Source organism: Aspergillus bombycis (assembly GCF_001792695.1).
Source record: "Aspergillus bombycis strain NRRL26010 chromosome Unknown contig00015, whole genome shotgun sequence".
Taxonomy (NCBI): Eukaryota; Fungi; Ascomycota; class Eurotiomycetes; order Eurotiales; family Aspergillaceae; genus Aspergillus; species Aspergillus bombycis.
Genome location: NW_019170017.1, coordinates 125,602 through 152,107, shown reverse-complemented (window position 1 = coordinate 152,107; position 26,506 = coordinate 125,602). Strand labels below are relative to the sequence as shown.

The 26,506-nt window shown below is 48.1% G+C and overlaps 9 protein-coding genes across 9 annotated transcripts; 2 read left to right on the top strand and 7 right to left on the bottom strand.

The window, feature by feature from the left end:
• Positions 1 to 4,020: 4,020 nt before the first annotated feature.
• ABOM_002439 (uncharacterized protein) lies at positions 4,021 to 4,937 on the bottom strand (the record flags this gene model as incomplete). The annotated part of the gene is made up of 2 exons (XM_022529569.1): positions 4,021 to 4,439; positions 4,505 to 4,937. 2 exons carry the CDS (start codon positions 4,935 to 4,937, stop codon positions 4,021 to 4,023), a joined length of 852 nt encoding a protein of 283 aa, XP_022392189.1.
• A 586-nt stretch (positions 4,938 to 5,523) lies between these two features.
• On the top strand, positions 5,524 to 6,786 carry ABOM_002438 (serine/threonine-protein phosphatase 2A activator; the record flags this gene model as incomplete). The annotated part of the gene is made up of 1 exon (XM_022529568.1): positions 5,524 to 6,786. One exon carries the CDS (start codon positions 5,524 to 5,526, stop codon positions 6,784 to 6,786), a length of 1,263 nt encoding a protein of 420 aa, XP_022392255.1.
• Positions 6,787 to 7,055: 269 nt separating this feature from the next.
• Positions 7,056 to 7,900, top strand: ABOM_002437 (DUF1754 domain-containing protein; the record flags this gene model as incomplete). The annotated part of the gene is made up of 3 exons (XM_022529567.1): positions 7,056 to 7,355; positions 7,682 to 7,779; positions 7,879 to 7,900. The coding sequence occupies 3 exons, from the start codon at positions 7,056 to 7,058 to the stop codon at positions 7,898 to 7,900; spliced, it is 420 nt and encodes a 139-aa protein (XP_022392220.1).
• Positions 7,901 to 8,868: 968 nt separating this feature from the next.
• On the bottom strand, positions 8,869 to 9,087 carry ABOM_002436 (AN1-type zinc finger protein; the record flags this gene model as incomplete). The annotated part of the gene is made up of 1 exon (XM_022529566.1): positions 8,869 to 9,087. One exon carries the CDS (start codon positions 9,085 to 9,087, stop codon positions 8,869 to 8,871), a length of 219 nt encoding a protein of 72 aa, XP_022392219.1.
• Positions 9,088 to 11,970: 2,883 nt separating this feature from the next.
• On the bottom strand, positions 11,971 to 15,471 carry ABOM_002435 (gamma-tubulin mipA; the record flags this gene model as incomplete). The annotated part of the gene is made up of 9 exons (XM_022529565.1): positions 11,971 to 12,648; positions 12,700 to 12,786; positions 12,843 to 13,046; positions 13,140 to 13,322; positions 13,383 to 13,436; positions 13,511 to 13,623; positions 13,649 to 13,769; positions 13,868 to 13,890; positions 14,613 to 15,471. The coding sequence occupies 9 exons, from the start codon at positions 15,469 to 15,471 to the stop codon at positions 11,971 to 11,973; spliced, it is 2,322 nt and encodes a 773-aa protein (XP_022392188.1).
• Positions 15,472 to 17,285: 1,814 nt separating this feature from the next.
• Positions 17,286 to 18,734, bottom strand: ABOM_002434 (gluconolactone oxidase; the record flags this gene model as incomplete). The annotated part of the gene is made up of 1 exon (XM_022529564.1): positions 17,286 to 18,734. One exon carries the CDS (start codon positions 18,732 to 18,734, stop codon positions 17,286 to 17,288), a length of 1,449 nt encoding a protein of 482 aa, XP_022392254.1.
• Positions 18,735 to 20,144: 1,410 nt separating this feature from the next.
• ABOM_002433 (GMC family oxidoreductase) lies at positions 20,145 to 21,962 on the bottom strand (the record flags this gene model as incomplete). The annotated part of the gene is made up of 1 exon (XM_022529563.1): positions 20,145 to 21,962. The coding sequence occupies one exon, from the start codon at positions 21,960 to 21,962 to the stop codon at positions 20,145 to 20,147; it is 1,818 nt and encodes a 605-aa protein (XP_022392218.1).
• A 2,420-nt stretch (positions 21,963 to 24,382) lies between these two features.
• ABOM_002432 (EthD domain-containing protein) lies at positions 24,383 to 24,799 on the bottom strand (the record flags this gene model as incomplete). The annotated part of the gene is made up of 1 exon (XM_022529562.1): positions 24,383 to 24,799. The coding sequence occupies one exon, from the start codon at positions 24,797 to 24,799 to the stop codon at positions 24,383 to 24,385; it is 417 nt and encodes a 138-aa protein (XP_022392217.1).
• A 1,024-nt stretch (positions 24,800 to 25,823) lies between these two features.
• Positions 25,824 to 26,495, bottom strand: ABOM_002431 (uncharacterized protein; the record flags this gene model as incomplete). Its single annotated transcript, XM_022529561.1, has 1 exon — positions 25,824 to 26,495. The coding sequence occupies one exon, from the start codon at positions 26,493 to 26,495 to the stop codon at positions 25,824 to 25,826; it is 672 nt and encodes a 223-aa protein (XP_022392216.1).
• Positions 26,496 to 26,506: the final 11 nt, after the last annotated feature.

Here is a 26,506-nt window from a genome sequence, read left to right as displayed (position 1 = left end):
TAGAACTACTAGTACTAGTAGTACTTCGGACTGGCCTTCGCAATCGCTCAGTGCTAAAGTTCCAGGTAGTGCCACATGGATTGGTGTTTTCCACCTGCATGTGGCCGCAGATGGCCTTCGAAGGATTCAGCCCCCTGACCATCGTCCAAGCAAGTCTTGAACTTACTACGTGACTTAACTCCATGGGGACTGGCCCGTCAGTAACTAAGTCCCCAGACCAACAGCAATCATCCATGTCAGAATCCCTGTAACAGACAGCACCGGCCATGCCTATTGGCCATGCTCCTCCACTAACGGCTACTCTTCCTTTCCCTAAAGCTACAAAACAAGGCGGGTGGAGAGGGAGATGTCGTCCATGTGTTTCACTCATACGCTCTAACGCTGGTGTGGGGACTTGTAACCAGCCGATCCAAGTTGAATTGTGGGCTATTTTCAGGAACGGTTCGTCTTGGGGTCATGGAGGAAGCGGTTGAAGGGATATGAGTACCCATCCAGTTAGTCTCGTACTCCATCATCCTAAATGATGAGCAACAGAGAGGAAAACTTGGGACCGTGTGATAGGATAAAGTACTAATCATCCCCAGAGGGTCACAAGGAATGGGAAAAGTTATGTAGTAAGAGATAATCCAGACGTCTCATCTTAATATCTCAGAGAGTTAATTAGTAAACCACGGCTAGTGACTACTGTCTACTAGTACTAGTAATTCTTCAAACAAATCTCTCACTTTGGGTGTGCCCCTCGTGATCATCTGGATTGCGACCATGATTGGACTGTCTTAATTAAATAGACTTTCGGCTTGAAGCCACTTCACGTCTGCAGCAATTCAGCCGAGTGGTTTGCTTAAGCGTACTAGGTAAGTCTCCCTGGATACCTCTGCCGATCCACCGCCATTCAGGGGGAATTGATTGGACGCGTTCCTGACAGCTACTTAATTTTTTAATGAATTTAACTTCCCTAGGGATACAAAATGTAGCTTTTATTGGAGGTGTCTCCTACTAATCTATCCTTGACCCTTCATGGAAGTGGCCAATCTCGGGGTGTCTCCGCATTCCCATCAATCTCTTAAGTTAACGAAGGTGATCGCATTACCAGCCAAAAGACTGGAGGCGGATCGCATTTGCAGAAAGCGTGGATGTCTTAAGAGGTGACATCCAAACGAGTCAACCGCGAACAAGGGGCCATGGGGTTCCAAACTGGAGGTGGAACCGATGAAGGCGCTTCTCCATTCTCCTCCATCCTCTCCCGGATGGTGCTTGATGCAACCCCGTACGTACCTGTTTCGGTTAACCCTCGTTGGGTACTAGGTAGCAACAAAACACCTTGCATGAAGTCAAGAGACTCCTCTTTGCCCCCTCCATACATGACCATACAATAATCATTGGAAATAACCCTAATTACCGCGGGAATACATCCATACAATAGCTCATGTCAATGCAAGGGGCCGCGGTCCCTGTCCAACCCGCCATCGCCCCAATGCTAGATCTATCCCACTCGTGAAGCCTATTTCGCCATACCACGGAAATATTCTCCCGAAGATGATCGACTTGGTTATCGCGTTGTGGCTGATCTCGATGTGCTCTGGACTCTGTCAAATTGCCCAAAGCAAACTTCAATGGAGTACAGATCATTGAAAATCGATCCACGGTTCAACACGGGAATCGTTCCATTTTCCCTTCCAGAAGGATTGCTCGAACCATGGAACCGGTCGACTTGGAAAATCGATCGATCCACTCTGCAATTATCGAAGGGAAATTTCTGCATCGAGGGCAACGGCCATGTCCGATCGCCGTGATGTCAGTTAGACGTTTCGGCGATTTCACTACCTTATGCCGTGGGGGATCCACGGCCCGGAAGGCTGAAGTCCAACTTTTGGTGCCTACAGAGTACTGATACCCAGAATATCCTTGTCTTTTTTACCTTTTCTTGCTTATCTTGCCACCCTCTTTCAGTGGGGCCCAAGTTACATTGGCGAGACATTTCAATTACAACTCAAAGAAACGAGGAAAAAAGACAATTCAGGGCGTCGAGATTGCAAGGTTGTATTGGTTACGCTCAAAGCCTGCAACATGCTGCGTTTCCGACGTGACTTGTGTTACCCTGCATCAGCACACTATTAATATCCCCCTGCAGATGGATCGGCGCCTCCAATAGCCGGTTACGCTAAAGGGAATTCACCGGTTTCAAGGTTACAGTCAATCCCTCCGTCGGCATGACGGGCCAATTCTCCACGCGGGGTTTATGTGTCATCCCGACAGTGTGTCACTTGGCAAGATCTCCATTGCGCTCGGTGAGTGGTGCGTGCAGACCGCGATCAATTCCATGAGACCGACTCTGAGCTCCAGAAACTGTACTGTGCGGTCACCGACTGCCTCGGTTCTTAGTGGTGGTGCTTAATACAGAGAGCCTTTCTCGTCTGATATGGTAACAGGAATGCGCCAGGAGCATTTCCCGAGTAACACCGTATAAAATTTGTACCCCGGAGTCTGTCAGACCCGGACTTCCCCAGTGGAAATATACTTGCTAACTGCAAAAGTCACGAGTGAGTGTGTACATTAGTAGATGGAGAACAAGGGATCCATCTCGCGCGAGGGCTTGACATTTCCATAGTACTGGTGTATTCTATCTACCGGCTGTTCTATCCTGTATTCCCTGCGTCCTCCGATAACAGTTAGAGCATCGCTTTCGGTTCGAGCTGCTTGACAGTCTCGTCGATAACTATGCAGACTCACTTTCGGGGACGTTAAGGCAACCTATATGCTTGGCATGCACCATCAGCTGCACCATCAGCTGACATTTTCTTCCACCATCTTAGAATCCTAGAGTCATTGATGGTGGGAAACATGCCAGACTAGAGTAAATGCTAGGTCACACCCTCGGGAGCATTCATTGTCAGTCGACCACATGCGGTAACTTCATATGCTGGCTATAACATAATGTCTTAGTACCCTAGCCGGTCACATGCGAATACGGAATCCTCTGGATAATGAATCATTGATGCATCTACTGAACGACATGAAAAAAGGGATCGCCTTGTTGTCTCGTCACGAGACGTACGTCTCAGGGTTGTTTATGGAAGTTGGGTTGACATGTATGAAATTATATCCTATGTATCAGATAAAGCCAACCGGGCAGTAGCTGAAAGACGAACAGACGGTACCATGCGATGTAGCGGGTGCTGGATTCAATCTGTCCATGCCGTACGTCCAGTCCTACTTTGCCAGAAATGGTAGGATATGGGTAGTACCTAGTATATTTTATACCTCTGGTTAAAGTAACATAATCTCGTCAGCGTAGCGGATTCCATGTTCGTTATCTTGAAGTAAGGGTGTCTCTTGATAAGCTAAAATTTGTGTGTTATATACTCATATAGAGTACAACCCAGTCTTCAGGAGAAGACGGACAAAGGGCATGTGTGGATCAGATCCAAGAGAGATATGCCGGTGGAACCTTGGTTGACTTCGAACACTTGCAAGATTTACTATCGATGTACATCAGTTTTACAGACTAATAAGGGGACAGGAGACATGTTAGCCAAAATCTAATCAGACCACTTACGAGGATGACTCCGTGGTGAAAAAAAAAAGAAAAAGCTGAACTTAGAGTGGTATGTCAACGTGAGCGAAGTCATTTGTATGCAGACACTGAGAATTCATGAAATAAATGGACAATATAGAAAATGTTCCTGCTATCCACCTTTGAATGAACAAGGCGCTGGCGAATGAGTTGACACAGTACATGGTATGTTGCGTTCAATCTGTTATGGCTCGCACTCCTATCCCGACATTTGGAACAATCATACAACATTTTAACTGGCAAGTCTTTCACACACGCATAGACACTTTATATTATATATTCACTAATACACGTATCTACATGAGACTGCTTCGTGGGTTACAAACTTCGACCACAGTAGTCTTCCTAAGACCCTCCATCTACACCAGAACAAGAGCCGAAATAATGAGAAGTCATCGACGGCTGGTCACAGGAGGTAAAGAGTAGCAGCGCCTGCTTCGCTAAAACTAAGCTTCAACAGAGCCCGGTGAGATGGCCAATATGACGACTAAAGCGGCTATGATCAAAGCAGCGGCTACAAACGCAATTATCGCTATACTGCCGCGACTAGCGGGAAATTTCCCTCTTATGATCCAGTACTGGCTTTCAAAGTAGCGATGGAACCCAATCAGCAGAATAACAATAGCAACACCAATAAAAGTTGTTCCGAGAGGTTTACCAATACTCCGAAGACGCTCGGAAGTGGCAGTCACCCTAATGGTTGTGGGATCATAAAATGGTGGTGATAACAATGGGGGAAGGGCTTGCGACGCGTAGTCGAACCCGATGTGCTTGAGCTTGAACTGTTTAAACGGAAAAGTTGCGTTATGGCGATTCCGATGGATGCAAAAGCTAAAGATGTCCTTAACCATGCGAGAAATGTTCGCTCTACAATCCATCATAAGATCATTAATACCCCAGCAGAAGGGAAAGACGGGGGGGATGACGCACCTAATGCCAGATGATCGCGAGCCACACTCCCCTTATTCTCTAACTCCAGACTGCCGTATCTATCGGCGATTCGACTGAACCACGATACATGGGGTTCTGCCGAATCGGACTGCGGGTTTTGCTGGTCGGCATCCCTTGTGCCCCGTTGGCCAGAGCTTTTCGGCTGGCTATCTCCGGACCCAGCGTCTCGATTCCTCAGACCCTCTGTGGAATGATAGTTTCGTCTATCGGAGCCGTTGCTCACGATCGGAGTGATTTCATTGAATGGCGGTGGCTGGCCTTGATCAGGCGCCACATTGGGTTGATCCCGCTCACTTAAGGGAGACATGCGTCTCGGATGACTATTAGAAGAACGGGGGGATGAAGATCGATGCGTGGGAGAGGAGGAGCTGACGTTTTTGGTGGTGGATTGGGTCAAATCAGAGGAGTCCATGATGGCGTGCTCGCATCGGCAGGGGTAGGCACGCTACGACAGGTGCCGTGCAATCTATGGGTTTTAGATTTCCAGATACCCGAGCTGGTGGAGATTCGATTCGATCCGTGGAAGTCGCGGGTACTAGAGAGCCTTTCCAGACCTCCCAACCCAGCAAATTTCACTGACAAACAGATCGCAAGTACTAGTAGGAGGAAAAGGAATAAGTAACCAGAAGCGGCTCCAGCTTTTCACACTTCGTTTGCCCCTCAATCAAACAGCATGCCTAACGAGCTGAGCTCACTACCTCGCTGAGTTTCCCCGGCAAACAATAATTATCACGCGGTCAGAATACAAGACCATGTCTGACCATTCAGCACCAAACGCCATGTCGATCACATGATGATCGTCATGAGGCACCATTACTACTTCTGGCATGGCGTCATGCTGGTATGATCCGAGGCGGTCAGTTCGGTGAGTTGCGCGAATTCTGCCCCTGCCAACCGCCTTATGTCATCGCGTCAAGTGATGGTCTCTCATTCATTCAAAGAACCTCTTGGGTGGGGTGTGGACTAGTCAACTGACCAACTCCCCATCACCTTTCACCATGGCATCTGAGGTCGCTGCATCGCAGGGAGTACCCAAACCCAAGATTGATCTGTCCAAGAAACTTTCCGAACTGCGTTCCAACCGCAAGTCTCAACCAGCGTTACCTTCCCGTCCGTCCAGAGAACCGGCTCCAGTCACCCCGCCGCTTTCCAACCCCCCGGATCTCTCATCCCACCACTATGCACGTCCAGTTCGCCGAATCTTATCAAACCATGACCATCAGTTGTTCCTTTCCTCGCCATCCTATTCTCTAATCCTCGCCTTCATCTTTGGCCTCTCCGATTCAGTTCGTGGGCGTACCACCACAGATTCGAAAGATCGTCCGATCTCCCCCAACGTCTCCAAGATCCTCTCCGTTGTTGACTCTATCCGAACACTTCTGGATCAACATCCTTCTATCGACCAAGGTGGCTCCAGATTTGGTAACCCTGCTTTCCGCGACTTGTTTGACGATGTCGCTGCGCAGAGCGCAAAATGGCACCGGGAGATCCTTGGTATACAGGATGCGACCGCCATAGAAGAAGCGTCAGCATATCTCATACACTCCCTGGGCTCGCGAGATCGTTTAGACTATGGTTCGGGCCATGAATTGAATTTCATGATGTGGCTGTTATGCCTGCGCCAGATGCAGCTATTCTCGACTGCAGACTTCGAGATGGTCGTGTTCCGAGTGTACATTAACTACATGCATCTCATGCGTGACGTCCAGTCCGCGTATTATTTGGAACCGGCAGGCTCTCATGGTGTTTGGGGTCTCGATGATTACCACTTCCTTCCTTTCCTCTTCGGCGCCGCCCAGCTCGTGGAACACCCTTACATAACCCCATTGGCAATCCACAACAATGTAATTCTTGACGAAGAAGGAGACAGGTATATTTACCTAGACCAGGTGCGGTGGGTGGATAGTGTGAAAACCGTCAAAGGTCTACGATGGCATAGTCCTATGTTAGACGACATCTCAGGGGCCAAGAACTGGAGCAAGATCGAAAGCGGGATGAAGAAGATGTTCGTCAAAGAGGTCCTGGGTAAACTACCCATCATGCAGCACTTCTTGTTTGGCAGCCTGATACCCGCAGCGCCAGGCATGGGGGAGGCCGACGATGTGGAGACGGACGAGCACGACCATGCTCACGACCACGCTCACGCCCGGCACACCGATCATTTTGGTGACTGCTGTGGAATCAAGGTGCCGAGCACCGTAGCTGCAGGAGCCGAAGCGCGCAAACGAGGAACAGGCTTGCGGCCAATCCCCTTTGACTAGTCCTATACACGACCGTTACGAACCTGGCGTTGGAAGATAAATCCAGCATAGAACTAATCCGTAAATATTGAATAATGATACTATTTTCAAAGACAAACCTATGCATACAACACGCATCAAGTAAAACACCCATTACTACTACTACTAGTAGATCCAAGCAGTCACATGACCCAACTCCCACCACCCAATCACCAACTCCATCATCATGATCCAACATCCAAGCAACAAAACCGACTAGGTACCAACACCCAACCCACGCCACGCCCAAAATGCCAGCCGACGAATACTCCGTCGGCGGGGGCGGCAAGCTCAAACTAAAAGGCTCGAAAGTGAGCGACGGCCGCATAGAAAAGAAAAAGAAGAAAGCCAAGAAGAGCAACCCAGAAAGCGGCAGCAAGAAAGAAAGCGAGGATGCTCCGTCTGCGTCTACGTCCCAAGCAGTAAATGACAAGGAGAGTCCGCCGACTTCTCTGCCTCCGCAAGATGAGGAGTCTGATGCCGGGGTGAGTGCTGGGGCTGCTGGGAAGACGGAGGCGGAGAGGAAGCATGAGGAGATGAGGAAGAAGAGGGTGAGTTTTACTCTTTCTTTTTTTTTTACATTCGTTTGCTGTTTTCTTTCGTTAATAAGGGGGGTCATTTTTTTTGTGGACTCTTTGAGCGTTGGTTGGTTTGTTTTTGTAGTTTGGGATTGTGTTTGGTGTTGGACTTTGTTAGTATATGTCGTTTGCCTTGTCTTGCCTTGTCTGCCTTATGGAGGAGAGAGAGACACACACATAGAGAGAAAAGAGGTTTTACTACGATCTTCTTTTTCTTTTTTTTTATATATCATTGAACCTGAACATGCAGCGGACTCTTGATGGGAGTACACACAAAGATACTAACAATAAATGTATAGTTACAAGAACGTCTCAAACGAGAAGGGGTCAAAACGCATAAAGAGCGAGTGGAAGAGTTGAACAAATACCTCAGTCGACTGAGCGAACATCACGACATGTAAGTTGTCTCATTTCCCCTCGAGTCTCATTATTTTTGCTTTTTTCCACGCCTCGTTGTGAAGGCAATGAAACATCTGGGCTGATCAATTTTTCGCAGGCCGAAGATTGGACCCGGTTAAGATAACTTTTAGTATTAGTAGTACATTTATTTGCTTTTTCTTTTTTTTTTCTCTTTGTTTCATGCATGTAGGTAGTATCCTGGGTATTATTGTTTGGTTGGTTTTATGTTATGACTAGTACTAGTAGGGTTGTAGAATTTCCTCATGCAATGGTTGTTGCTGTCATGTGCCTTTTGATCTTTTTTGTTGTTAACTTTTTTCTCTCTCTTCTTTTTGCTGCTCCTCCTTTTTTCTTTTTAATTTTCGTAACGTCTATCACGCTCGAACTTGAGGGTGAAAATCATATGACACTGCTACGTTCTGAAATCTCGTTGGCCGGAGCTATAGACCTCCTGGGTCCCGCTAGCGACTAACCTGCGGCCACGCCGCTTACGCTAAGTAGTCGGGTGCTCAAGACACGTTTAATAGGTGGACGGAATATGCAGTATATACCTAAAACCGTTTGGCTATGTGACACGCCAATGGGACGGAACGGCCTAAGCTCGAACCGCCAATCTATCCAAGCGTATGACCGGAGAGAGCAGAATGGTAGGGACAAAAAGTAGAAAGGAAAAATCAAGGGAGTCTCGCATCGTGTTCTCACTCACCATCCGCTGGACGGTCGAAGCTGAAAACGACGGTCAACCCCATGCAGAATGTACTTTAAATAAACGTATAATCAAAAACCCCCACGTATGTCAACGCCTTGCATATACCGGGAACAGGAGAAAAGATAAATATACCAAAACCAAGCATAGAAACAAAAAAATAAAAAAAAACACCTCCCGACCCAAAGATATTGTTTGAAATGGAAAAAGATAATGGCCACGGCGGGTTTGCGGTGGACGAACCCGGCAACGGCGATGATGTAATCAAATCGGACACCGCGCTAAATCAAACGGTTTCGCTGATGGCGATGCAAGAACCGAAAGGAAAGTTTCAAAAGGAGAGAGAGAGAGAGAGAGAAGCGGAGGACCCCAGGGCGTCGTCTATACGCCCTTGATGACATGGGTACGCTCGCTGTTCAGCTTATCGGCGTTGCGGGCGTGGGACTCCTTCTTGCAGTCCTCCAGGCCAGTGCAGGAGTGGGCTTCCAACATCCGGTGTTTAGAGCAGTAATGCCCACTGCAGAAGCTGCAGTCCCCGACAATTCGCTGGGCTGCTTCCTTGCATTCCTTGAAGTTGCAGCGGGGCTTGCGAGGAGCCATGTTGAGCGGGTGGTGGCGAGTAGGGAGACGGACGAGGAGGTGACGTCGGAGAAGGACCGATAAGCGCCGAGTTGGAGTAGGCGGGTTACGGCTTGTGGTGAACGATTGCTAGCGACTCACAGGATCTCCCGTGTGATCCGGAAGTAGTGATGACCGAGGAGTCAAGAGAGTGATGTTGCAAGGTCGCTATGAATGGGTGACGTGGACGTCCTGAAGCGAGATTGGGAGTGCCGAGGAGGAGAGGTGAGGTAGATAAGGAGGTAGGTAGATAAGGACGGAGAGGCTATATATATAGTTGTTAGATAGGATGGCAAAAGACGGGTGAATCGGAAGGGACACCAACCGGAGGAAGACAATGGAAGCGACGAACAGACTGGTAAGCAGAAGACAAAGATGAAGAGGGAGCGGCGAAAGCGCAGTCAAAGTCAATTTATACGGACGAAGCCTTCATTCATGACCTGCTGAGTCACGACTCCATCCGCAGTACGACTGCAGATCCGATGTCGTAGCCGTTTAATCCCGTTCGGGGCTAGCTCCCCTCCGGGCCCCGTTTCGGTATAGCCCCGTACCCAGACTTCAGTCTTTTGGGATAGAGTTAAGTTACTGCTCTGGGACACTCTGACGAGTGGAGGCAAATCCGGAGTGGACACTAGAAACTTCCATTCGTACTCACGGACTTATACCTCTAGTGAGGCAAATCGTTCAGGCTCCCAATCCTCAATGCCTCTCCTTGGGATGGGCGTCTGAATTGTCTGGTTTAATTAAAGTTTTCATAATTCCAGGGAGGCCATTGTCCGCCAGGAAATAGAAGGGCAAATAGTTCAGCATACGAAAATGAAACTAAAATAAAAAAAAAAAAAAAAGGAAAATGAAAAAAAATTCTAAATTAATTACAGTTCAACTTCGGGACGTGTTCCCATCGGATTTCCCTCAGTTTGCCCCCTTTCGAGTGTACTCCTTTCCCCTTTTTGTGGTGGTTTGACTTGAGTCGTCGCAGTTGAGGAATGGTCCCGGGACTGGGGTACGACTCGGTACTAGGAAGTCCCTCAGGTGCTCATCAGATCGCCCGATGCTCTCATTAATCTCGCAATAATCCACTCGTCTGGTGAAAGGTAACGTTACCTCTTTTCTTTCTTTCTTTTTTTTTTTTTCCCTTCTATAGCTATATATAAATCAAGGATTTTCGCAATACAACGGAAAGAAATCAAAGGAAACAACGTCAGCACCTAATTAATCATCGAGCGCCAATGCATGCCATTCCGGCTTGCTGGCACAGCACATCACCTCGCAGGATGTACAGTTGGTAGCTAGTACTAGTAGTTAGGTAGGTAGGTATGTATGTATGTACATACCCTGGGAAGTGACCAGGTAGACAAATCCCTCCCGGCAGACAATCCCATCGGTGTACCCAGTGAGCCTCCCCCGTGTTCCCGAAAATGGAAGCTGCAGATATGCATTTTCGTCCGAGCAAATCCTTATCCAGTGACCCTGACTGGTCCCGTGAAGTCTACTTGCTTAGTGCCAGGGGATTCCCATGGGATGCGCCGGGTCACGTGTCCGGGTCATGCCTTGCAGACAGATGGATGGCGTCGAAAGCCCCTTCGTTCACGTATACACGGGAGGTCTACCTTGGTGGACGGAGTATGGGCTCTCGGTAAATCCGGGTGGGGACTCGATCATGCAGACCTCCATGATTCATGATCAAGGGCGAGTGGGTACATTTGCAAAATAGAAAGAAGATCCATAAGATGGGACGATACTACTCCCGATCCCGTTGGATTGAAGGCCTAGTATGGACAAGATCGGATTGGGTGGGACACATTTCAGTTGAATGTTGGGAAAGAGAGTGTGTGTGCTACGACCGCTACTAGTACTAACTACTAGTAGTACGCGCAGTACTTTTTGATGTACAAGACCTCCGCACCTGCAAGTAGCTCTCCCAGTGCAGCGTCAATGGGTTAATAGTAGACTTCCGACCATCCTCCACGGCCCGTGGTATACACTAGTAGACTAGCATCGACTCTCGACACACGGCCACAAATATTAATCCCAAAACCTGCTAGATGCAAGCGAGAAACCTACCAGCCTCGTAGCTCCATGACCTTTATACCAAACTGGCCTTACCCCTCTCAGCATCTCCACCCCATCTCTTTCTTCTCCCCGATCCAGATAAGAAAATCGGTTCAATTATCTTTAGGCTTCTTCCCCTCATTTCAAGAAAACCCTCACCTTGGGCACAAATGCCTCGTTCTCGCACGACAACAACTGATGTCTACTTACAACTATCCACCCAGAAAGGTCCACGACACTCACCGTACAATTCCATTCCTCGTCACTTGTGCTAGTCCGGACTATTTGCTAGCCCAGTTGAGACAATGATGAGCGGTCAAGGAGAACTGGAATCCCGGTTTTCCTGGTGGCGAGACACATGGAGAAATCAAAAGACAAAAAAAGAAAAAGAGAAAAACAAAAAAAAAAAAAACACCTCACTCCATATCAAATGAGGTCCTTTCCCCACATCTGTCAGGCGAACAGTCGATCATTTTCCCAATCTTAGGTGGAAGATAAGCGCAGGTGAACGGACACTTCACCGTTTGGCTGGGTGGGCAAAGTAAAATCCATCCATTCGTGCAGCCCTGGATGCTGAAAAAAAATGACTCTTACATGGACCAGACTGCTATCTACAGTTCATAGCTTCATATCATTTTCTCCCTAAATAATTATCCACGCCAAATTATCGTTATCAGAGGGAATAACAGCTGCATTGCAACGCCTGATGCCAGTCAAACACACCGGGTAACCTGGAAAATCATAATTATAGACCAGCAAGGGAACAAACGGAAGAAGAGAAGGAAAAGCAAATAACAAACAAGGGGGTTGGCCTTATACCCCCATCTCCTTCTCTTTCCCGGAATCTGGGTCAAGGTAGGTCTCCTTCTCTGCCGCCTCGTACTCTCCAATGAGGTCCATGACCACAGCCCTGGCCTCATCAAACTCCCCAAATCCATCGCTGAATGGGGCCTCCTTCCTATACTGCTCGATGAAAGCGTTTCGCTTCCGCAGTCGATCGTACTGCTGGACGATCCGCTTGAACAACGTTGCCACCGAGGTGTGGTTCGCCAGCATCAGTCCGCTGACACGGTGGGTGTTCTGAATGTACGGTGACTTTTTCGTCAGTGCGACCTGGATACTAGCTGGGCCCCAAGGAATGAAAGACGCCAGTCGCCGTTCGCGAATACGGAGCAGGGACTTGTGCACGTCGGTGGGATCGGCTTCACCCTGGATAATGTTGAGGATGCTAATATAGCAGCTGGATTTACTGGGGTTGATTGAAACCATGCGGTTTTTGGGTTGCAACAGACGACGCATCACGTCCAGCACGGTCGTCTTGCGGACCGTCTTGGCTTGTTCAATATTGTCACCAGTAAATGGTGTGTAGGAGGTGATCAAGAAGTGACTACGTGGCGTAGGGATAAGAGAAGCGACGATCCCGACAAGGTCATTGTGCATGTAACCAGGATAACGGAGGGTGGTAGTGGATGCAGACATAACAGTTGAGACCTAGGACCAATTAGCTTGATACAAGCCCCTCTAGAGCTGGAGAGCACTCACAAGCTGATTCGTTTGCTGGAGCGAAGGCTGCAGCACGTGAAGTCTGTCGGCAACGATCCTTGAAAGAGCTCCGTTATCCAGAACCACCTAGATAGCTTTAGTCATTGCCACTAAGATGGGGCTAATATCAGTGTAAAGCGTACCACGGAGTCAGCGTTCTGTGTCAACCTCCTCATTGCAAGTATACTGTTGTACGGGTTGACCACCACATCTGCCGCTTGAGTATCGGGAAAGACGGAGTATGTTTGAATCAGCTTTTTAGGAAATCGATCGTTCATCCGTTCCAAGATGAAACTTCCCATTCCAGACCCGGTACCTCCTGCAATAGAATGCAGAAACATGAATCCCTGTCACAGAGCGAACATCAGCCACTGGGTCCTTTTATGCCCACGTTGATCACTCCAGTCCTCCATATTTTTTTGGATATTCCGAAACCATACCTCTAGCGAATCACTACCATCGGCCTCACGGTCAATCATGTCGAAGATATCCTCTTGCACACTCTCACCCGCAGAATACCCAGCACCCCAGTTATTACCTGCGCCAACACCCTGTTGTCCCACGAAGAAGTTTTCAGGATTGTAGATGTTTCGATAGGGACCGGTTTGAATCGTATTGAGGACCTAGACCGCTAAACTCAGCTCGTATGTTCCGTGACGTTGTCGCAGGAGGTAGACTCGTACTCTGGGTTCCAGGTCCAGCAAGATTGCTCGGGGAATATACCGGGTATCATCACTCTAGAAAGCGCCTCGTTAGCACTCCACACACGCGCAAGCACTATAGACCAAGGCACTTCAAACAGCCTTCATACCTGGTAGAAGAAGACATCCTTGCGATCACCGCCCTCGGTAGCAAACTCCTCCAAGTTCCCATCTTGACTTATTCCGTGCTCCTGGCAAAGCTGTTGCCAGAATTGGCTGCCGACTGTAACCTGTCAGCAGAGCTATACATCGCAGAGGCCGGGTGTTCATCTGTTTGCCGTCTCGTCGTCTCGACACAGCTATGACGGTGTTCCGGGGGGCTGGTGTGTTATCGCGGGATTCCATACCATTGTTGCCACATTGGCCGGCCTGGATTGTGATAATTTCTCTACTCTCATAGTTAGTAACGGTCGCTAATGCTTCGCAATTAGAGATCGAGAGCAGATCGGTCTGGTTATGGCACGTACCTGGGCATCTTTGTGCTTGACCACTGCAAGTAGTCGAGGTTAGCGTACGCGTAGCGCGTTCCCGCGGGGAAACATTGGGTGCCAGTTAGAGTGGTGGAGGCCTCAGGTTTACATCCATGCGGTGAACTATAAATGCCACGCTTTTTCACCAGAACCTCGATAGGGTTTAATATAGCTTGTAAGGACCCTTGAAAGTTAGTGGATAGTACTAAGCTCTATGTTGATGTTATACTGCAGTTGGTAGAAATGAACGTTTCTCTGGGAGATCCTTGTGTGTTTCAAATGATGGTGACGCCGCTCATTAGGTTTTACTGAATTTATTGGCAGGTAATTAACGCATATAGCACTAGTGAGGTCGAGACCAATGCGCGTGTTCTACATATTATCCCTAATATCTCCGCCATGAGGGTGAAGGCAAGGGCGTTTCTATTTTACGCCAGCGCAAGGGCTTGTTCAATCGTTGTGTGTATAGAGACTATGTTTCAGATCACCTGCTCAGGAATCTCATAATCATAAAGTATATAGTCAAAGCCAGCGTGGCCAGAAGAATATGGACAGATGCCAAGCATGGATGCTAGCGAGTATAACTGATCTCGAGTTTGTTCATAGAGTTCAACTTGAACTCAACCACAAGAAACAAATTGCCCCAACCACCGGTCGACTGTAATCCGGACAAGGAGCATTGACCTCATGACTGCCACGACTTGAAAGCGAATCATCCCCAGACCTCAAAATCCTGCTTTACAAGCCGTAACAAGCATCCCGGCACCGGCAACCACACCGTCAACGATCCTCACACGATTTCCCTCTTCCCGGCCATAAGCTTCAACACAGCCATCCCTCACTGCTTCCTCCATACCGGCCATACCGGCACATCCCATACAGATTGCCGTGAGCGGGTGTGGAGCGGTCTGGATAAGCCTTCGTGTCGCCTCGCTGATCCTTTTCCTCACTTCCTCGGCGGGGGTGGTATGCAGTTCAACCGCTGTTAGACCGGTAGTCTCTACACCAGCAAAACGATTGGTCGACGTTGTCTTGTCATCAGAGTTCACAAGGAATGCTTCAACAGCACGGCTTAGCTCATCCCGCCAGATGCTGCCCGTAGAAATGATTCCGAACATTTCCTTGGATTGTGTTTTGTGCAGCCCCGGGCCTCCAATCATGTGAAACGAGCCAACCAAGGATAGCGACATGAGGACACTCGCTTCAAAGATACCCGTCACATACTTTCTCTTCGGTTTCGAGTCCACTGACACAGCCGAACTTTCTAATTTCGTGATGGCTTCCTTCAGCATTCCAACGAGGGGATGAGCCGAATAACATGCCACGAGAAACCCATCGTATTTAGGAATCAGAGGCTCCACAAAGGGTCTGCAGTGCAATGCCGATGTAGCAGAGTCCTCGCCTGAGTTGATACTCGGCACGCCATCTATTACACGTCCATCTTCGAGGGTGACTGACTCATTCGGAGCCGTCAAGTAGTCAAATTGAACATCTGCAAACCCAAGGTTGTCCACAATAGGTTTCAATGCATCCGTCATGTGCGTGGATGTATTTGGATTGACGATCAGGATACTAAGCCGACTTGTGCTTGGTTCAGCCATTCTGGAAGACACTTTTGGATCCTTGATAGAGTCGGTAAACGGAGGGAAAAATGAATATATATCATTCCCTTTTTGACGCATAGAGGGGCGGACCAAAAGGGTATAGACCAGCCGTGCCCCCCACCTTAGCTTTTCGGCATTCGGAGCTTAGCGGCGGAGTTGGTATACAGAGTAACCCTAGAGAACGCCACGAGAGGATACTATTGCTTTTATACATTTTAAGATTATGGCAGTCGACTCAATGACGGTGTTGTTGAGGTGGCTCTACGAGAAATGGTATATTTCTATCAGAGCTTTAGTGAACTAGCTATGACTTTGTACAGTAAATACACAATGCAATAGCTAAGCTTGTTAAAGAAGCGGCTCCATTGGTGGCCAACTATCTAGTGATTATAACTAACCTTCTAACTATACAATATGACAATGATCCAATTCTATGGATAAAAGATACAGCAGCAAAATCTTAGATCTCTAGTAATTATTCTCATTCATTTAGTTGTGGCTTAGACATTGCCGTAGTAACTTCCTTGCCATGCCTTACCTATAAAAACGATATCATATGTGGAAGCTGCCTAACACCTGGTCTCTGTGCCCTCAGCTCCTTTGTTTCATAGGTAATATCAGCAAATTCATTTCCTGGGCCTAAGTATATTGAAGCATAACGAAGGTTCTTTGTCGAAATTCCGCTTTCTGAACCCCAAGAACAACAAACAAAGCCTTTGTATGGGCTCGCCCATATTATCTATAAAACGCCCCATCTTCCTTCCACACAATTAATTCAAATAGACATCCTCCTAGACAACCATTTTTAGATCAGACCTACAAAAGCCATTCCCCAATCGTCTTTGAAGTCTCCATAGCGCCCTCCGTGACATCTCCCCAGAAAACCACCCACCCCACCACCAACTATCTTACAACCCTCTCTAAAGCCTAGATAATCCTACAACACTGTGAGAACCACCACATACCCTTTACAAAAGAAAAGATGGTGCATCTAAAGCTCTGGCTCCTCATATTCTTCGCAACATACACCCTCGCCGACGACGAATGCAAACTCGATAACGTGTTCACCAGATGCTACTGGGAGGGAAAACGCTGGTGCAACGCCAAAATCCAGTTAGAGGCTAAGGGCGAACCCGGGTATACGTATATGTACTCCACGGCCAGCGAGGACCTGGATGACCTCCAGGGGATTATCAGTGACGACTGCTATAAGGCGTATGGGTCCAAGTGCTGGCTTGGTGGACATAAGAATTTGTGGTGTTTGCCGAAGTTTTAGTCTTGTGTGCTTGTGTGGCTATAGTGGTCTTTTTTTGGGGGGGAGGATGTCGTGGGTGTTGTTTGTTTCTGTGTTGGGGTCGTGTCGCTTTTTGTCTGTCTATATTGGCAAGTAGCCGTGTGCTGTGACTGGGGTTTTGTGTGTGAGTATATGGCAGACTAATTGCTAGTTAACATGTTCGGATTTTCCCCTTTCTCTGTGTTGTTTTACCTTCCATACTTTGCATAGTTGGCTAGATAGAGTTAGGTGTATACCTGGTCGAATGTATATATTTGCACGGCCGATATCACGAATGGGAAACCAAGAATGACTCGCCAGAAATAATTTCTATAAAATCCAAATGTGACAATCAAATCTAGTACTAATACAATATTCAAAGATAGCAAGAAAGGAAATGAAAAGACCATCCAGAGAAATGGTTGGCAAAAGGACACGCAGCATCACTGTGCGCGAGTAGAAGATAAAGAATAAGAAGGGAAGAAATAAAGGAAGGAAGAAAGAAGGAAAGAAAATCCCAATCGATGAAGTAGTCAGACTACAGGTTGAGTGCGGACCGGCAGCGCTCAATACCGAGCTGGTTCACCAGGAACTCATTGGCGAACTGGCAGTTGGGATCCTGACGCTCTTGGATCTTCAGGAACTCAGGAAGCTTAGGGAAGACAGACAAGGTGTGCTTGGGGTCGTTGGGAGACATCTTGTTCCAGTGCGAGCGAGCATTGTACACGGAGCCGAACTCATCCTGGAAGTCGTAGGCAAATTGTTGATTGTTGTACAAGGTTCCCCAGTGGTTCACCTTTTGCATCCAGTCAATCTCCAGAACACCGAAAACACCACTGTTCTCGGAGCCGAGGTTGTAGGTGTTGGCTGGGGACATATACGAGTCATCACCCTTGAGAGCACGGAACTGGAAGATCATCTTCTCGTTCTCGAAGCCCTTCATCTTCGGGGTCTGTGCCTGCTGGTACTTGGTGTAGTTGACGGCGGCGTCCACGAAGTGCTCCATGGGGAAGAAGTGCTCAATCTCAGCGTAGAACTGGCTCGAGCAGATACCCTGGGGAGGGCACGACACTGCATCGCTTGTCTCGTCGTAGCAGACATAGTCCTTGATGCAGTCGCCGCAGCCGTTGGCGCAGTAGTTGAGGGTGCAGTTGCGGACGCCAGTGTAGTTGGTCGGCTCCCACCAGCTGGCGTAGAAAGTAGGCTCGATGACCCAGTCCTCAGCCTTGGCGTCCCAGTTGAAGTGAGGTCCCCAGACAGTCATGCGGTCATGCTTCTTGTAGAGATCTGCAAGCTGAGTGTACAGCTTATTGTAGTCGGTGGTGGCGTTCAGCACCTTGGTGGTCTTCTTCAGGAAATGAGTTGGCTGAACCTTGAGGGTGATTTCGGTAATCAGGCCGAGAGCACCAAGGTTGATACGGAACGCCTTCATCTCTTCAGCGTTTTTTTGTGCGTCGATCGTACGGATCTCACCGCGAGCATCGACAACACGGAGAGACACGACCTGCGTTGCCATGTTGGTGATGTTCTGGCCCGTACCGTGGGTACCGGTGCTAATAGCACCGACAATGTTCTGGACACGCATGGCACCGAGGTAGTTGAAGGACAGGTTGTGCTTCTTAAGTTCATCCACCAGATCATAGACATCCCAACCAGCGCCGACAGTGACGGTCATGTCCTTGTTGATCTCAAGCTTCTTCAAGTTGGTAAGGCTGACAATGTGAGAAGTTTTGTTGGTGGAGCCCTTGTTCGTACAGGTAGTCAAGTTTCCAAAACCGTGGCCATTACCGACGACCTTGATGAGGGATTGCTTAGGAAACTCCTTCTTCAGGAAGTCGGCAACACCGGTTTCATCTGCCGGCGCGATGAAGGTATCGGACTCACAGCCGACCTCATACTGCCAGTTGAACCAGCGGTGTGCCGAACCAAATGTTGCATTCAGCAGCAACAAGAGAAGAGGAAGCCGCATGTTTCCGAAGGCAACCATTTCGAACAGCCAGAGCCTATACCAAACAAGACACTTTGTCAGCTCACGGCGCTGAGAACGGCATTCAACAGTTGGATCGGGAGATCTCTGGGTGATCGTACCTTTACCTGCTCGAATTGGTAGAGTAGAGAATGTATTCCGTGTCCAGAGACTGATATTTTAAAAGTGCAGGAGGAAGAAGTCTGTTATATAGGCAATCTCTATGGGCACTTTGCAGACATTGAGACATACTGTATACAGTGATCGGCAGGGTTATTCCCTTCTAGTCTTCTTTACATCTCCACCCTCGGCAGGGCTTCCCCTGTCACAGGTAAACACGCCTAGTTGCTTGGCTACAAGATTACAAAAACTTTATTGTCTCATGTTGATATTCACCGGTATCTGTATCTGGTCGCTCATTGCCATGAAGAGATTATGGAGCTGCCTGTTGTGGCCGGAGAACGGAACTATGCCTTCCAACTAAGAAATCCCAGGCGACCGGAATTCCAATAAGCCCACAGCACTATGTATTCTTTTTGTGAAATGAGACACATGCTATTAATATCTAGAAATATAACAACAAAAGGTGATATAGACGGCGGACTAGGATCGCAGGCATATTGCAGAAATAATGCATGTTGACCCTCTTGGCGACTAGAGACGGCGTAGGATTCAAAATCACCTCGAAGAGGAAAAAGCCAAGAAAAGAAGGAAGAACGAAAGAAAAAAGTAATTTGGATGTCGATCAGATATGATTATCCTCTGGTTTCTTCTAGTCCTGGTTCACACCACCACGGAAGTATCGCCAAGCCCTTGCTCTCGGTGCATGTACGGTGTAGATCGGTACGGCATTTTCTTCGGGTTTGTCTTCCAACCATTGCGTATGAATGGATTGATCGACGCTGTACATTGTCCACACAGACAGTATGAAAGGTGCACTCTACTGTCCTGGCTTTATGGAGCCTCTCCTCGACTCCCCCTGTGGATGGTGGCACGCCGAAGATCACGGGTTTGTTGGGTTTCTAGCGTGCGAGTTTAGATATTATGATCCTCAGTCATAAATGCGATGACTTGGTGGAAGCGATATCGGACACGGGCACCGGTTACCCGCTGATCAATTGGGCTCATATTAGGAGAACAACTGGTCTGATCTACTAAGCGAAAGGTGAAACCATACGGTAGATTACCTCGTTTCAGAGAGCGATTGACGCACCCATCTCACAAAACACCAGAAGATAAATTAATCTTATATTACTGATCTTATACCAAAAATGTAGTTTTCTAAGAAAGTGCCACTAGACACAGGAATGAATGATATACATACAAGAATCAGAAAAGAGAAAGAGAAAAGATTCGGTGGGATGTAGACCCGCCAAACGCAATTGCTTGGTACCCTCACGGTAGAATCACAATGGTACGAAAGTGGGCCTGTCAGTTGTTGGAGTAATCCGCCAGAATGGCATCGGCAACTTTGAGAGCCATACCATAGAAAATGGTCATGACATGCGAAGACACTTGGGTCGGTGGGATGGAGCCATCAATGACACGGAGGTTTTCGACGTCATACACACGAGCAGCGGAGTCGACAACACCGCCCATTTCTCTAGCCATCATGGAGCAAGAGCTCACAGCATGCCAATTGGCACGGAAGTTCTTCTTGACGTAGTCGGTCCACTGCTCCAAGGAAGCGTCGTATGCCAGATTGTCCCCGGGGATGCTCTCACCCGCAAAGTACTTCTTCATTTCACCGGCGTTGGAAAGCTCACGGGCAAGCTTCGAGGCGGCGGCCTGACCGAGGATATCGAATTCGTTCAGGAAGAACTTGGGATCATTGGCGTAGCGATGAAGGTAGGGATCACCATTAAGGATGTGCACAGAACCGCGAGTGAAAGGGATAAGGTCCCATAAATCAAAATTGATCACGCCCTCAGTGTCGAGGAAAAGCTCCGCGAAGGCAACATCTTCATTCAGCAACCAGTCGCGGTAGTTCTCGTATTGGATCTTAAGGGCTGTCACATTATGAAAACCGCCATTGCGAACTGTCTCCTCTGCCCATTGGTCAAGTTTGGTGTTAAGAAGCTCCATAGCCGTAGGAGCGTAATCACCAAAGGTCTCATTAAAAGAAGCGAAGTAAACCGCCTGGCCCTGTCCAGCACCAGAAGCTTGGGCATGGGACCGGACGTTGGTGGTCGTCTGGTCCTGCATGTTGAGACCAACTGGGAGGTCAACAATCTGCTCAACACCGGCGGCACTAAGAACATCCTTCAAGCCGATACCAGACCATTCCAAAATCAATGGGGAAATTGCAGATCCAGCCGCAAGTAAGACCTCATGCTTCGTATATACATTGAAGTTGACCTTTCTGTGGGTGCCGAAGTTCAGTCCAGTAGCCTTAGCCCCGGATTCAGTCTTGTTGAGTAAGACCTTGCCAACTTGTTGACCTGTCAAGACTTTCAAGTTCGGACGTTCATGGTTCGGAAGAAGCCATTCACGTGCCGTGTCTGAGCGAATCTGGTCCTCATGCACAGCATTAGGGATCATGGAGACACCACAAGGATGACCACAATGGAAATCTTGCTGTGTCGGAACACCCCGCTCTGAAGCAGTGTTCATGAGGGCTTTCATAATAGGAGACCATGGCTTGCCATTGTCACGAGGGCCTGCCTGAACAGTGCCATTTGTTCCATGACAAGCAGGATCGTACGAGTGACCGGCAGCAATCTGAGCTTCGCTTGGCGGGCGAGACTTTTCCGCTTTCTTCATATATTCAAAGAGGCCATCCCAGTTCCAACCCTCATTGCCAAAGACCTTTTCCCAAGAATCGATCTGGACTTTGTCTGGACGAGTCCACGAACCACCGTTGACCAAGGTCGACCCACCGAGGCCGTTTCCAGATCTAATCAACTCTGTACGATTGTTGATCGCAAGGGGAACCGTTTGATAGGCTTGATCAACCTCGGTACCAAAGATGTCGCCATATTCATTCAGGTCCTCGACAATGCCCCCACAGTTGGACTCATAAAAGCCCTTTTCAATAACCAGAACCTCAATGTTGGGGTTCTCTGTGAGCTTGGTCGCAACTGTTAGACCGGTCAAGCCTCCCCCAGCAATGACATAATCAAAGGTCTTCTCAGCGACCTCCTTCGGGTCGGTAATGAGACTAGCTTGCACATCGAAATGTTTATCAAGTGAGTAGTTCTGGGCCACAGCCAGAGAGAAGAGAATGGGGCTGAAGACCGCAGACTTCATGTTGAATGGAACTGCATCTAAGAATGAAACGAAACAAGAAGCGAATGGATAAAAGAATGACCAAGTTGGATTTTCTCGTGCAATCCTTTTGGCTGCTTTACATGGAAAGTTGTCCTACGATCGCTATTTATGCAGAGGCCCAAAGATGCTCATTCCTGCTCATAGATCCCTTAGTATAGCCTCAACTATTGACCACGGGCATTACCCTCACATGATAGATTGCCATTCCTCCCTAAAACTCCTTGCGAACCCTGCCAAGTTAATACCCAGGCTTTTCGAGGGCGTAGAACACACTGAATGATTCCACTAGAGTAGAAGTAGATTTACCACCATCTAGCTCAAACACTAAACTGTAACTTAAAACACTAATCCAGGACAATGTCAAGCTAAAACAATTTACTCGTCTTGGCGCCAGTGGGTCGCGAGGCTTCAGCCCCAAGGGTCCATATCCTAAAACCTTGACCGCTACCTAGCAAACCACTTTGTGAGACGGGTTTGTATCATGTAGATACCTTTATAATAACCGTTTAGCCTAAATTTAAGAAGTATAGCAGAGGGTGCCACTAGCACCCGAGGTAAATGTCAGCAACAGAAGGTACCTCTATGATTATTCACGGTTGAGTCTTTGAGCGTAGCCTAACCGTTGCCAAATGATAAGGTACCGCTGATCATAATCTCCCCTTGTCTCTCGTGGGGCAAGCTTGTGAGTCATCACGCTTGTCTACGGGACATATTGTATATACACACTTTGGGTATGGTCTCTATGTTCTCACTATGTGAAGACGCGCGATATTAGGTATGGCATATCCACCATGTCTCTTGACAATCCGTTCATTCGACGGACAAAATAATCCCGGAGTCGCTGCAAAGGGGTCGTGTGGAACTAAAGCTCCGATTGTGTAGGCAGAACGATAGTGGGATTGGCAAACCTGGATCAATCGTCGCAATAAACGAGACTAGGGTTGGAAATCCCCATGTCGATCATCAGGTCTTCGTCCCACAAAGACTAAAGCGGTTTAAGTGGGACGCCAAGTCTCCATAGATCTTAAAAAAAAACCCTTATCTTATCTGATCAACGCCATCAGTCTTTATGCCTGTAGTATGTATTTGTGCCTAGCATATCTACTGTGTATGAGGGAGGATTCCCGGAGGATTAACGACCTAGGACAATATTATGTCTTACCATTCTATATATGCATCTTAATTTGCCATAACCTTGTGCCGCGAGACTCACTTTGCGATGCGAATCATGCGATCTCACCGAGCGAGGTAGTGTTTCTAGTTCGAGCAGCTTGTGTTACTCGCGCGGATACTCTCATTTAGAGTATGTATTACTATCGGTGGGACTTTCAATTATCGCTAGCATTGTAGGATATGCCATCCTGGGCAGAGCATTCATACTACAAGGGAGTGTGTGGCCCAGTAAAATGTACAGTCGCTGACAGAAAAGCATAGCCCTCGCTTTGAGGTGCCTTGTAAAGGTAACCGCAGCAATATGAGATACCTATTTGACTATCGGGAGTTGCTAGGCTTTGCGTAGTGAATATCATATAGTGGATTACTTGAAGATCCAGAGATAGAGAATCCAGATGAACCCCTGATGCAGTTGTAGCGGCTGAGAGTGGAGCTTCCAGTCCATATACTACTGTAAGCCTGATTTTGTCGATGGTCAACATATCACGCGGATGAAAGAAGACGATGCTGTCTCATTCCAAAATGCTACACCATCCAGAATATCTCTTGTATTTGTCTTTTCTCTAGCCCGTGTTGTACTTACGGCGTGTATAATATCTATCAACGTCCGTTTTTAAAAGAATGCCGACGCCTTCGAAGTTCAATATTATCCGATCTAAGCCAATCAGCAAAGGTTTGGATGCATTTCTGATAGCTTTGTATCTGTATATAAAGACCCAGGAATTCACAGCATTTATGTCTAGAACGCTACAGCTTTCGCGCCACCATTGCTTCGGTTATTGGGTTTCCTTCAGATAGTAAAACACAACATACTACAGGCTGACGTGTATCTTGTTGACTTGTTGTTATTCCTGGTGATGGATAAGAAGCAGGTAGCAATTTAGAAAAGGGGTTTCCAGCAACATTACCGGAAAATCGGATAACAAGATCAATCTGGGTTCTCAAAATAATACTTAAGCCCTTTATTGGGAAGCAGAGATGAAACAAATTGAAGACCAGCCAAACAGAGATGAAAATTAACGAAAGAATTGCCAGGAAAAGAGCCATTGATATTGGTCTTTATTAGCACCATTTCCGACAGCCGATAAGATCCACTCAGAAATAGAAGACTTTTTCTTTTAGCACTAGTAGTGCGGGTCCGGGCAAAATAAGGATTGATAGATTGAGAGCTCTTTCTTGATCTTTGGGGCAGTGGTGCATGGTCGTTCTCAGTTGGGTGTATCCTCTTAAGCTCTCGAATCCGTAGTAATAGTCTGTCCGATGAAAACACCCGTCACCCACGCCGAGAACTTCTCCTCGTCCTCTTTGATCAGCTTCGAAGTCTCCTCGTCCTCAAAGAATGCCCAGTTGGCGTCAAAATGCGCCTTATCCCGATACGTGAGTACCGCCACCGCGTCGTAGTCGAAGCCCGCCTGGTTACCCATTAAGACAGCTGCAGGAAAGTCAGGCGGCCCATCTCGTTTCACGTAGTGGCGCTCATGGGTCAGAGGGAAGGTGTCCCCGGTTAGGTTCTTCATGAGGGGGATGTGGACATTCTCGTAGTGGTCGCGGTATTGGTCCGGGGTGAGACCCTCTTTCCGACGACCAAACATAAGCAACTGGAAGCCAGACGTGGTGAGGGTTAACCCCGAGGCAAGCTTCATCTCGAAGAGCGATGTATAGATGTGCTAAGCTTGGAGTGCAAAGGATAGTAGTTATCGTGAGTGAGATGAGGGCCGTTGTTTTGTGAAAGAAATACTATTTTGCCTCGGTCCCCACCAGAACCTCCCTGTTATGTCAGCCGTGACCGCATTAACTGGCCAGTTAGCTATTTCAATAGGTAGGGAGCCTACGTGGGTATTCACTAGCCTTAAGATAGGAACAAAACGATGCTCCGAGTTGGGTGGGATCGTCACTATTAGGGCACTGTCCGCTCCGTATTTTAAGCTTGGCAGGGGGCCTTAAAAGTTCTTTGATGAACACTCAACAGTCTGGGACATCTTGGGCGCCATCACTCAAATCGTTGAAACCCTTTATCTTGGGTTTAAGTACTGGGTGATGTCCTTTTCTTTTTTTCGGATATTAATTATGTTTTCATCGGACTAGTAGTTACGACAGAATATGTACAAGGATAATCAAGGCACGACCCCATTATATTATATCGTAATCGGGTAGCATCAGTAAAGCATATTATACGATCAACCGACGACATGACATCTTCACGTACACCGAGTTTGTTTGATGTACAGGCTGTTTAAGAAATATTCTGTAGCTGCGGGCCAAGTAAATGAAGCCATCCATTCATCCATTCAACTACCAGACTATGGAATAACAGCGGCGGGAGATTTCTGGGTTATTAGGATCCTGTGCGCCTCCGCCGACCACCCAGGGAATGGCGGGCGAGCGAGATCTCTGATAGCTGGCAGACAACCTAAATAAACAAAAACATGTCAAAGCCCAACATTTTGGCAGGGCTCTATCACGCCTCGGACACCTCCCCCATCCACTGCGAGGATGAGCGGAAGCAACGCGATGAACCAGTCGCACGGCGTTGGCACAGTGGGGGTCACTAGGGACTATTCCCAGTAATGTACTAACGAACGGACAAGCTTGTTCAAAAACGCATAGTTTGGATAAAACCAACGTCAAGGTTTCGAGAAAGCGATGCGGGGACACCAACGCATTCCATTAAGCTGAGGTAATTCCAGAGCTGCTAATAGAGGCCAGAGGCGGTATCATACCGAAAGTCTGATTCCCTTGCGCCTCGAAATAGTGACCGTCCGCGATTCTCTGGGCGCCTTCACCGAACACGTTATACTGGCGACCATTATCTCCATACTGGTTGGCAGTACCGAGCTGCTCGGCCAGATCGGAGTCAACCAGTGATGGAGGCACTTTCGCCAGCTCCGCTCGAGCATCCTCCAACGGCTGGACCTGCCTCTGGATTTCCACCGGAAATATGTGGTTCCCCACAAGGGCTCCAAGGTCCTGCAAAATACCATCCATCAGCGTTTCGACGCGATGCTTGCCTTGCTTAAGAACAATGGCCCGGTACACAGAAGAGCTGTATTGGCCATCTGTCTTCGCCATCTTCTTGAAGATCTCCAGCAGCTTGTCAGCCTTCTCAGCACAGCGACACATGGCAGTCTTCAGCGCCTTAACTTCGTTGGCGGACATGGGTTTCTTCGTCGGCCCCTTTGCATCTCGAAGGATTTGTCTGACGAAAGGAAGTAGATTGTTCACTTCCCGAAAGGCTTTGGGTAGTCCACGGAGGTCTTTGATAGGGTTATACGCCTCGGCTATGCCTTCTGTGACCTCGATGAGGCCAGTAATCTGGCGAGAGATATCGGAATCTGACATGATGGACAGAG